Genomic DNA, 12,260 nt, shown 5'->3' with positions numbered 1-12,260 from the left:
CATACCATGGACCCCACTGCTTGATGTCGCCGCTCCTATGATGGTGAAATTATAATTTTACAGTACATTATAGGCAACCCTTATTAACTTACTGCTAGTGGCACTAAGTGTCACTGCGGCTACTACGTACATAATAATACAGGACATATTACAATACAACAACAATATTAACAATATCAGTACGACAGTAGGGCTATAGAACATAACAGAAGAAATTTGAACACAACTTAGCTTTGGGAATGAAAACATCAGAGGGAGGTTCAGGGGCGGATCCAGAGTTTGGAAAGAGGGGGGGCACCTTTCTGAAAAACAGTTGAAAACCAAAAAACTTGCTGAAAACCAGTTGAAGACCAAAAAAAAAAAAGGTCACGACAATAATAGCTAGTTATCCTTACCAACTATATCGCGTCTGTTATGTAAAATAAAATCCTATTTATAGCTTCATAGGTAAGCTACACTGCCTCATGAACATTGTGACTGCTTTATTAGAGTAATTGACTGCTCTATTAGAGTATCTCGATCTTGTATGCAATTTCTTGAAGGGGGGGGGGGGGGGGGGGCATTTGCCCCAAATGCCCCATCCTGGATCCGCCATTGAGGTTACATATTCTAAAAGGCCTTCATCTTTTGGCTATTGGTAAAACACGGAATTATGGATTTTTCTATTTTGATTGTGAGGTGCTAGTTCTTAATTTGTGCTGCTGTGTAACGGGTTGAACATAGCTGACAATGAAATGTGATGGATACTTCACTTTTCAGATGATGATTGATCTAACTGGGAAGCGCGCACCATGTTTTTCTTTTGGTACATATGGATTGCAGAGGTGCTTTTCGAACAGTTCTTGATTTGAAATGCTATGTAACGGGTTGAACACAGCTGACAACAAAGCATAATGGATATTCACTTTTGAGATGATAATATTATATTTGTGGCGCACAGCACCATTTCAGATGCGGTAAGTGTGGCATAATATTATTTACAAAAAATGTAAACAAATAAGTACACAAAAAATGGAATTTTAAACTGGAGTAGGGACCATATATAGCACATTGATAGAAAGTACTGAAACAAGCTAGAGTAGTCCATGATATTAAATCACAGTGAAGCAATAAGAAGTGTTATATCCCTACTGTGCATTTCCGTTATGGTATCTTATGGTATTCCAACCCTACTCTAGATTAAAATTCCAATTTATTGTGTACTTGTACTCGTAGTATGTACACGTTGAGCTGGATCCTCAAAAACATTTAGTAACTGATGGATGTACAATTGCAAAATTTGGCTCATTTGTAGCACCCCTTGACCTGCTAAAAATATTTTTCAATCTTTCCATTCGAGTGTCTGACACAATATATACAACCAATCAAAATCGTCACCATACATTCCATATGGGAAGCCACAGAAGTATAGTGTCCATACAATTCTTTTCATGGAGCCAAACCATACAAGTCTGTCGTTGACACCTTTGCTAGCTGTCACCAAATCATTGTGACACGCTTATTTTAAACTGTTGCACTGCCATGTACCATGCAACAAAAAGAATGAAGCCAGATTTTTGTGGGTAGCTAAAACTGGACAGTATGTTGATTGGTAGGCAAAGTAGCTGGTTTACTTATTTGTTATGCCTTATTCTGCCTGTTTGGTAGAAAGTGCTTGAACAATAGTTTCTGCTGTGTAAGCTTCCTCAAAGTAGGGTAGTAGGGCGTCTCCCATTCCTAACTAAGTCAAATCAGCCCAGTTATCATTAGGGTATAAACGCCTTCAAACTTTGTCTTATTTCAGTTCTTCGTAGTGTCGGGATTATTAGATCATTAGTAATCAACAACAATAGCACTACAACACACAAATAACAACAATTGACACATATTACTTCTGATTACGGCTTAAAAATTACATGACCTACAATACAACTATTATAGTTTTAACTCACCAGTGGGGTTGAGCACAGCACGGCCACTGCCGTCTGCACTCGTGGTTGGGGGTGAATTGTTACTGGACATTCTATAAACAAAACAATCATGCACATTATATCAGTAGCATGAAATAAACATTTTATAACCTTTAGAGAACCATATATGGTATAAAATAACACGATGGTTCATAAATGTGACCGTTTCAGCGAAAACTCGTCTAGTTCGTATAAGCATGCATATTAACAAAAACAAAAATTTTAAAAAATTGGTGAAATAACGTTACAAAAAAAATTTTACACAAGTTTTAATCAAGCCATTACTCAGGAAAGGAAGCATTACATCGATTAAACCTATATACCGCCTTATTCGACTATTCATGGGGAGTTTGAAAATCATTGTTTCATTTCTGTAGCCCCAATGGTTTGCATGTCACGTGCATTTGTTTACAATGTGGTAGACGTGAACAAAATCGTCACCATTTCTTCAATAAAACCGCCTTCATGCACCTATGCACAAGTGACTGCAGGGCTGAAACTATACCTTGGCTGATCTGCCAATCCACGGTAAACACCGTAAGCCAAATCCCAACTTTGTAGACTATTCCAAATAGAAGTTATGGCTGCTAATGTAAGCACATGTAGTTTATTTTTAGTAGTACAAATCGATTGCCTTGCTTTTCCTACTTTCTAGTGCTGTAATTCCACAACTACTTACCACAATCTACTGAAATTTGGTGAACCATTCCTTGGACTATGCAAATAATGCTAAGAAAATAAAAAGAAATTCAGAAGTTGTGCGAACTAGACGGGTTTTCGCTGAGATGGTCACAAATAATCACTGAACAGGTAAATTTTTTCTCATTCCTGTAGCTAACATCAAAGACATGTCAATCAGTAAACAACCGAATGTGACCTTGTAACAACAACACATGCACAGCAAACACATAAACAACTTGCATCATCTAAATTTTGCTGATACAATTAACCCAGCCTTGTGATGATAACTTGACTAGAAAAGGCATGCATGTAGGCTCTATATACTGAGTCAGTTGACTTTAAAAAATCATGAAGGTTTGCAACATACCGGCTATACACTCCCGTGAACGTCACCTTTTACCATATGGTAACTACGACCTTTACATACATACATTTCAGATACATTGTACTGACTGGGCCGCGTCATATCGGTACTGAGCCGGCCAGCCAGCTATCCGGCACTCAGTTCGACATGCATGACATGAAGGCGCCAGTTTGTCACGGTGTCGCCAGAGTCAGGTCGTAAAGAATACACACTGTGCTACACATAAAGTAACATACTCACCCACAGCCCAACTCAGTATCTTCGCGGAATGAACTTCGCGGAAGAACTATTTCACTCTGACACGTCTCACTCGCAGAACTCGTCTACTTAGCAAGACCTTCGTTCGCACGAACTGTCAAAGAACACGGTAACTACCTTTTTCGCTAACCCAGCAAATAAGGTCGACCTACCGTCATATGGTGGCGGGTTCAGTTAGTCTGGGGTTTTTATAGCAGTGCTTTTTTAGCACGTGAGTGGCAATATTACGCAATCAGACTGCGTAAACAATCTCAGCTTTTACCACGAAAGAAAACAGGGTTAGAAATTATGATACTACGCAGTATAGCAGGTTGAATGTTGTGTCATAGTGCGTGTATGCAAATGTGTATGAAATTGATCAGGGTTCAATGCTTGATTCACACAAATTAGCTAAACCTTTTTTTTTTCTCTGTCCGCCGCTTTTTTAGTATCACCTTTTCTCACCGCCCGCCCCTTTGCAATTTAATTATTTTGCGAAGAGGCGGTTCTACTGACTGACAGTCTTTGCATTATATCTGTGGAGAGTTGCTAGATCAGATTCCTGAAAGCCTTCTTGGTTGGCGGTCCATTTCCAACTTGCAGTATAGGTACGGACAGTTAGGGCCGGTTTCCAACTCAAATAGGAAGATGCTTCCTTTTGTTGTTTCTGGTGATTTTCACACAGACTGACCTTTAAGATAAAGCAAGTAAGTGCTAATTTATTGTTGGATAGCTTGTAGCGTTGGGTATCAGCATAAGTTTAGCACACAAAAACATACAAAAAGTGGTCACATGACCAAAAATATCATAATAGTTAAATTGTGCAGTTTATTAGAAGATCATTGTATTTTAGGGTGACCGATGTCACTATTAGTGTATTTTGCTGCCTTATAATGAAGACTTCTACATCTTGCAGTGCTATACACATCCTTTATAGCTGTAATGGGATTGTTGGCCACATGACTATTTTTTGGGTATCACATAAAGTACGGTATTATTATTATTATTATTGTTTACTGTGCAAAACCTCTTACAAAGAGTATATACAAGCACAGATAATAAATCAGCAGAATTAATTATGTGGTTAATTGATGTTCAGCTAGCCTTGCTTTAAATTGGTCTAAGAACAGGTGATGAGGTCGTTGGGTAAGTTATTCCAAATCTTTATACTTGAAGGGAAGAATGAGTTAAGGTATGAGTTTACTCTTGTGTTTGGCTGTAACAGCCTCATTGAATGACCTCGTAGAGAGTAGTTAGATGGAGCTGGTATGAGTATGGTATCAGCCGGTATATCTATTAATTGGTGCATGATCTTAAACATTGTGATCGCTTTCAGTTGGTTTCTGCAGTGAGCCAGAGGTGGCCAATTCAAATTTTGCAACATATTTGTGACACTTGCATATAAAGAATAATTATTGTACACAAACCTCGCACACCGTCTTTGAACTGATTCAATAGCTAAGATATCCTTTTGTGTATAAGGGTCCCAGACCACATAGTACTGTATATTAGGGATCATGGAGATTTGGGTTTTCCTAGCCAAAAAATTTACTCAAAAAACCAGCTTCACAACTCCATCCTGATACCTTGGCAGTATTGGTTAGGTATAACCAAGCCCAAAAGTGCCTTCAGTACGATCCTAAAGGCTTTTAATAAATTGTTACAAATTTTAAAATATATATATTCTACTGACTGCCTGCCTGCCTGCCTGCCTGCCTGCCTGCCTGCCTGCCTGCCTGCCTGCCTGCCTGCCTGCCTGCCTGCCTGCCTGCCTGCCTGCCTGCCTGCCTGCCTGCCTGCCTGCCTGCCTGCCTGCCTGCCTGCCTGCCTGCCTGCCTGCCTGCCTGCCTGCCTGCCTGCCTGCCTGCCTGCCTGCCTGCCTGCCTGCCTGCCTGCCTGCCTGCCTGCCTGCCTGCCTGCCTGCCTGCCTGCCTGCCTGCCTGCCTGCCTGCCTGCCTGCCTGCCTGCCTGCCTGCCTGCCTGCCTGCCTGCCTGCCTGCCTGCCTGCCTGCCTGCCTGCCTGCCTGCCTGCCTTCAAGCAAGTGTAACGTGATAACAGCTAAGGCTATGGATTTGATTTTTTCACTGTTCAATGTCGCTTCGTCCTGAGATGTGCCTTTTGACATACTGCCGTACGTACAATTCACGTATCATGGACTTTGTCCTCCTTTGTGTCCCATTTCGTTTTGCTGACAGCCAAAAGGTGCAGATTCGCAGAAGTACAATGCATGGCTTCCCTACGGTATGTTTATAAACAGGAATCGTCTGTATTTTCCATTCGATTAGGAATCATAGAAAAAAAGTAGGAAAACAAGGGAGGTTGCCTACACCTCCCGATATACTATAGTGAACATTTAATCCCTAATTCAGTCTTGGTCTTGGGTCTAGACTGGATTAGGGATTAAATGTTCCCTAGTATATCTGGAGGTGTAGGCAACCTCTCTTGTTTCCCTACTTTTTTTCTATGATCCCTAATCAAACGTAAAATTTCTAATTTTACCTTTAACTTGTGTACAGTTAAAACTGCACTGATATTGAACAATTTAATAATATATTAGCACTTATTTGTGTTATCTAAGGTAGCCTGTATGAAAATCATCAGAAATAATGAAAAAGACTGAGCATCATCTTATTTTGTAGTGGAAATCTTACATGAAGGGATATTTGGCCACGTGACCACTTTTTGGATATTTACATATGTTAAAATTGTGTTGATAGCAACTGCTGCAAACATTCCAATAACAAATTAGCACTTGTTTGCTTTATCGTAAAGGTACATCTGTGTGAAAATCTTCAGAAACAACAAAATCAAGCACTTTCCTAGGAAATCCTAGTATGTCTTGCATGCAGCATTTCTACACTGACAGCGAGTTCAGTCCATAATTCCAAAAGTCTCCACAACCAAAGGGCAGAATAGTCCTCCATGGCAGCTACAACGTTCTAGTGATATTTATCTTTCAGAGCCTTGGCTGAGCAGCAGCAAACTGCAGCAGTAACAGCAAGCAGCAAGCAACAAGTAGCTTTTATAATAAAATACAAGGAATTATATGATAGAAATAGCTATACTACACATCTACATATATTGAGAGCTACACTTACGATCTCTATAATTCTGCATGATAGAACCAGGCAAAAATCTATGGATGAGTTCCCAATCTGATGCATATGTATTTACACAAGAAGTAAAGCCACACTGTCCTGTATAATATTGATATGCTTGAAGTTCAAACCAATTCTATAATAGCTAAGTATAGTTTCTGAACTTTCTGTTTAACTACATCAGCAATCCATGCAAAGAATAGGAGGCATTATCTTGCACGAGGATTGTGGGAGAGGAATTGTTAAACTCCATAGTAGTTATCTGTGAACCTGTTTTGAAGTCTGCATAGTGGGCTGCATAAACATTGAATACAAACTTTCCCTCCACCATGCAGGGAGTATAAGGAACAGAAAAATTACAATATACGTAGATGGGATGATTATAACATTTATCAACTGTTTAAATGTATTGTTCCTGCTGCATTCATCAGGAGGTAGGTTGTTATTTTTCCATTACTTCCATAACTTTATTGCTGATGAGTCAATTTTTGATGGGGTCTCATATAGTGGTAAGGATGCATGGCTTTAGTTGTGGTATGGATGGAGGGATTAATTCATTGTTGGATATCTGAAACAATTAATTGACAATTTTATAAAAGGTTACAAGTTTCATGTTATCTCTTCCTTGTGATAAAGATGGGAGATTAACTTACTTAACATTGCAGTAACCCTTGCATTGTTTGTAATAAAACGGTCAGCTTAATGTTACACCATTTCAAGCTGATGTACATTGCCAGCTTCCATTATAAAATAGCTGAGCACAGTACACTGGTACATAGCTTAAACAACTGAAGTGCAGACTTTCTTGTGGGAATCACATGCAAAAGGAAAAGAGCAGCCTGCAGGGGTATGCGAGCTAGTTGGGTACAAAAGTGTTTAACGTTAGCATGGCAGTCAAGATTTTAGCTTAGTGTTAATAGTATGGTAATTGAAATGATCTGAAAATGAAATTATTTCTAAATAAAAAATTTATACATATACACTTGTACATTTAGCTAGCTAGCAACGTAAATTCACACAAAGGGAAAAAAATATGTGTCACTTCTACAATTTTTCATTTACAAAATGAAACTGATAGCCAACATACGTAGCAACAATGGCTAATAAATGGAAAACAACTGCAGCAACTCCACCTGTTCTCTACAATCAAGCACTTATAAAAACACTATAAGAAATAATAAATCACTTACAGAATTTCCAACACTTTGGTACTTTTTAACATTTAAAACAGTGTACGTTGGTTGTGGAGTGGGTGAAGCTAGAACAGATGCCATCCACAGCATCTGGTTATGATTATCAACTGGATATTTCTCAGAGAAACATTCAGCACTATTTCTTTCACAAGGCAACCTCTAACCAAAGTTCATATTTGAACAATCTATATATATAAAGATCTTGTTACCGTAGGGTAAGAAATTTTTGTGGGATACAAATTTTCATGGGTTTTGCAGATGTCTTATCTGTGAAAATTAAACATTAGCTCCTGTACTAGTTGTATGGAGATTGATGTTTAAACCACAAAAGTTTATTCCATGAAAATTACATATTTTAGCAATCCACGAAAATTTAATACCACGAAAATTTCTTGCCCTATACGGTATGCATTTTACTATGACAAACAATACCTGTTGTGTTCCACTGAATACACTGACCACCACCATTTTATATACGAACATCAATCGGGCACTTGCTAGCAAAACATTCAGGACTGTTTCTATCATAAGATGTAGACAATCTTCCAGAGTGTTCTACCTACCTGCATGTCCTTGGGATTCAAGGTGATGGCTACACTGATCATTTTTCTAATGGCTAGTTTGGTCTTATTCACCATCAATACTACAAGAAGGTTACACAGGCCTCATAACATCTTTGTGGCTAATTTGATGATAACTGATATGATAGTAGCAGTGCTGTTTTGTGCAATGTCTGCTATTATGACTATTGGCTATGCTATTAGGGCAGGAGATTTTATCAGTTGTAATGCGTACTTTCATCCGATAGTTGCACTTCATTTTACAACGTTGATGATATCAGTTGACAAAGTAATTGCTTTCAGATTTCCTTTCAAGCACAAAAGAATTATGACAACCTCTGTCACTCTAAGCATATGTGTCATTTTATGGCCTTTATCAATGGCTCATCTGCTTTTTAACAGTGATGATTATGTTGAAGTGCCTGAGTATGGTACCTGCACTTATGGCAATGCTTTCATTGAAACTATAACAACTTATGCAACACCAGTCTTTATGGAAACAATTATAACAATGTCCCTCAATGTCTACCTAGCCATTAAAGCTTATCAAGTTCACAAACAAATCCAAAAGGAAACCAGATTATCAGGTTCTACCAGTCAAGTTGAAGCTTTAAAACGAAAGCAGCACAAACTCAAGCACCACATTAAACCTATTAAAAGTATTAAGACATTACTGGTTATTTTATTTAGGAATTATTCTATTGATGTGCTCTTCCTAACATTGTATATTCCAGGAGAAGTACTGATAAACCCCACAACTTATCACAACATTATGGACTACATCATTATTCCCAATGTCACTTATACGACACTTCTTCTTGACCCATTTGTGTATGGCTTGTATTTCAAACAAGTCCGTGAACCAATGATCAGGGTATCAAAGAGGCTATTGTGCATGTACTGTAGCTAGAGCTATATGAAATAAAGCCTTTGCAACATACATATAAGCAGATAAAGTATAACAATTAAACACAAAGTTATATATCAGGCATGTAAAAGTTGTATATATTTTTATGTAATATAATGTATGTAAATGTGTTGTATTAATTGTAAATTAATTACCAGTATTATACTGTACATTATCCTTTTGCACAATGTACCATATGTTGATCCACATGAATATGGGTTTTAATTATACATAGCTATATCACTATATTTTGAGTCATAGGCCCTTACTTGTCTGAATTCCATCGTTTTGTGTTGCAGTAATTGAATCATTTTAGATGTTGCAAAAATTTGTCAAAATAAATTCTAGCACTGTTGTATACATGATGTATAGGTCTCTATCTTTGCAGTTAGAAAGCTAAACAAAGTCATGAAGAGTTGCATTAGTACTGTTGTAGATATATTATAATCTGGATTACCTCCTTAATCTAGAACTCAGTACCAGTACCTGCAAGGATACTGAAAAAGAGAATCAGAAATTTAACACTAAGAATGCATCCTCAAGTGTCAGATATCTAACAATGCTCTTATGTAACATCACAGATGCATTTGTGTGTGGTGAATAATTATTGACCATAATGTATTACCTTGTGAGATCATCTATATCAATTATCCTGAAACTGGTGACAAGTTGGGGTACTTTCAATTCGAATTGATGACCAGTAATGGAGGTATTGTATGTGAAACAATTGTTTGCTTAGGATGCAGAGGAAAATTATCAACATAATGTCACCGCAAGAGATGGTTGTCCCAGTGGATGGTATATAGAGCTATTCACTTAGCTTCAGTTATCAAGGCAATGATATAGTGTTTGTTCCTCTACCTTAAGCTTCTTCTCCACTAATGTAACTAGTGTGTGGGATATTAGCTAGCTCAGACATTTCAAAAATTTTATGCTAATTCATACATGTTTACTACTAACAGGTATAGCTACAACATTACTCAGTAAAATAATTAAGTCAATTTGTAGGTAACTTATCGCACACATTTGAGTGCAGGGAATAATTGTACTCATTACGTACCAGCATTTTGTACTCCAACTAGCAATCGCCTACTAATCACATATAGAGACCACCTTGTAGTGCACATCTATCCAACTGTGTCTGACCATAATAATTGACCACTCTAGTTGATGTACTTAAAAGGCTTCATGTCAACAATTTTGAATAGCTACTCCCAAAATAAACACTTGTTAGTAACACTTAGAGGTTTCTATTATCAGTTTATTTGATTAGCTATTTATTATTTTTTTAACCATATCATGAAATTTTATGAACACACGCACACACACACACATTAAAAATTATAGCTATAGTATTGAGCAGCTCAATAATATGTTTGACCACTTTAGTCACAAAGCCAGTCATTGAAATACTCTTGCTGTAGCCAGTGCTGGTTTATGTACTGCAGCAAATTTTTTATCAGCTTCTGATATATCCTTGCAATCATTATCATCAGGTGATGCTGCAGATCTAGAAGAGCCATCTGTTACTTCCAGTATATTGGTGGAATTCTTATTCTCAACAGATGAATTAGCTGCATGCAGTGGAAAAGTTAGCTGTTGTTTCAAAACAATCATTTTCCAGTTCAGTAGCGTCTTCTAGTAGGGGTTTAGTGTTCATTAATGTACAACTAGCACAAGTTTTTAGTGCACTTTTCTTTGTGCTTGAAGAATCCTTTGACTTTGATGACAGAGTATAATCTGACTGTGACATTGGAAATTCACTGTGATATGGGCTTTTGCTCATCCTGCTCATTCTTTGACCAATTGTATGGATACTGATGGGCTGTATTTCTGAGGGTCTGTCTATGTGTATCATGTCCTTATATTACATCATTATGATGTAATACTAATACCCTATGGTAATAAATGGTATTATATTGGTAATATGGGTAATACTGGTAATATGGGTAATACTGGTAATACGGGTAATATGGGTAATACTGGTAATATGGGTAATACGGGTAATATGGGTAATACAGGTAATATGGGTAATACGGGTAATATGGGTAATATGGGTAATACTGGTAATATGGGTAATACGGGTAATATGGGTAATACTGGTAATATGGGTAATACGGGTAATACTGGTAATATGGGTAATATGGGTAATACGGGTAATACGGGTAATACTGGTAATATGGGTAATACGGGTAATACTGGTAATATGGGTAATACGGGTAATATGGGTAATACCGGTAATATGAGTAATATGGGTAATACCGGTAATATGGGTAATACTGGTAATATGGGTAATACGGGGTAATATGGGTAATACTGGTAATATGGATAATACGGGTAATATGGGTAATACTGGTAATATGGGTAATACGGGTAATATGGGTAATACTGGTAATATGGGTAATACGGGTAATATGGGTAATACGGGTAATATGGGTAATACGGGTAATATGGGTAATACTGGTAATATGGGTAATACGGGTAATATGGGTAATACTGGTAATATGGGTAATATTGGTAATATGGGTAATACGGGTAATATGGGTAAAACGGGTAATATGGGTAATACTGGTAATATGGGTAATACGGGTAATATGGGTAATACTGGTAATATGGGTAATACGGGTAATATGGGTAATACGGGTAATATGGGTAATACTGGTAATATGGGTAATACTGGTAATATGGGTAATACGGGTAATATGGGTAATACTGGTAATATGGGTAATACGGGTAATATGGGTAATATTGGTAATATGGGTAATACGGGTAATACGGGTAATATGGGTAATGCGGGTAATACTGGTAATATGGGTAATATGGGTAATACGGGTAATACTGGTAATATGGGTAATATGGGTAATACGGGTGATATGGGTAATATGGGTAATACCGGTAATATGGGTAATACGGGTAATAAGGGTAATACCGGTAATATGGGTAATACTGGTAATATGGGTAATACTAGTAATATGGGTAATACGGGTAATATGGGTAATACTGGTAATATGGGTAATACTTGTAATATGGGTAATACTGGTAATATGGGTAATACGGGTAATATGGGTAATACGGGTAATAGGAGTAATATGGGTAATACTGGTAATATGGGTAATACGGGTAATATGGGTAATACTGGTAATATGGGTAATATGGGTAGTACGGGTAATATGAGTAATACTGGTAATATGGGTAATACTGGTAATATGGGTAATACGGGTAATATGGGTAATATGGGTAATACTAGTAATATGGGTAATACGGGTAATA

At 37.5% G+C, this 12,260-nt stretch overlaps 1 protein-coding gene across 1 annotated transcript; it reads left to right on the top strand.

Moving 5' to 3' along the window:
* The first annotated feature begins 8,135 nt into the window (after window positions 1-8,135).
* LOC136259265 (galanin receptor 2b-like) lies at window positions 8,136-9,810 on the top strand. The gene is made up of 2 exons (XM_066052752.1): window positions 8,136-8,957; window positions 9,730-9,810. Exons 1-2 carry the CDS (start codon window positions 8,136-8,138, stop codon window positions 9,808-9,810), a joined length of 903 nt encoding a protein of 300 aa, XP_065908824.1.
* The last annotated feature ends 2,450 nt before the right edge of the window (window positions 9,811-12,260 follow it).

This window comes from Dysidea avara, chromosome 6, assembly GCF_963678975.1.
Source record: "Dysidea avara chromosome 6, odDysAvar1.4, whole genome shotgun sequence".
Lineage (NCBI taxonomy): Eukaryota > Metazoa > Porifera > Demospongiae > Dictyoceratida > Dysideidae > Dysidea > Dysidea avara.
Note: the sequence above shows the minus strand (reverse complement) of the source record. Positions and strands in the feature narration are given on the sequence as shown.

Excerpts from the sequence above, each read along its gene's own strand:
- LOC136259265 (XM_066052752.1), top strand. The coding sequence starts at position 8,136 with ATGGCTAGTTTGGTCTTATTCACCATCAATACTACAAGAAGGTTACAC. Across the intron at positions 8,958-9,729 it reads TCCGTGAACCAATGATCAGG|GATGCAGAGGAAAATTATCA; the intron begins GTATCAAAGAGG and ends TTGTTTGCTTAG.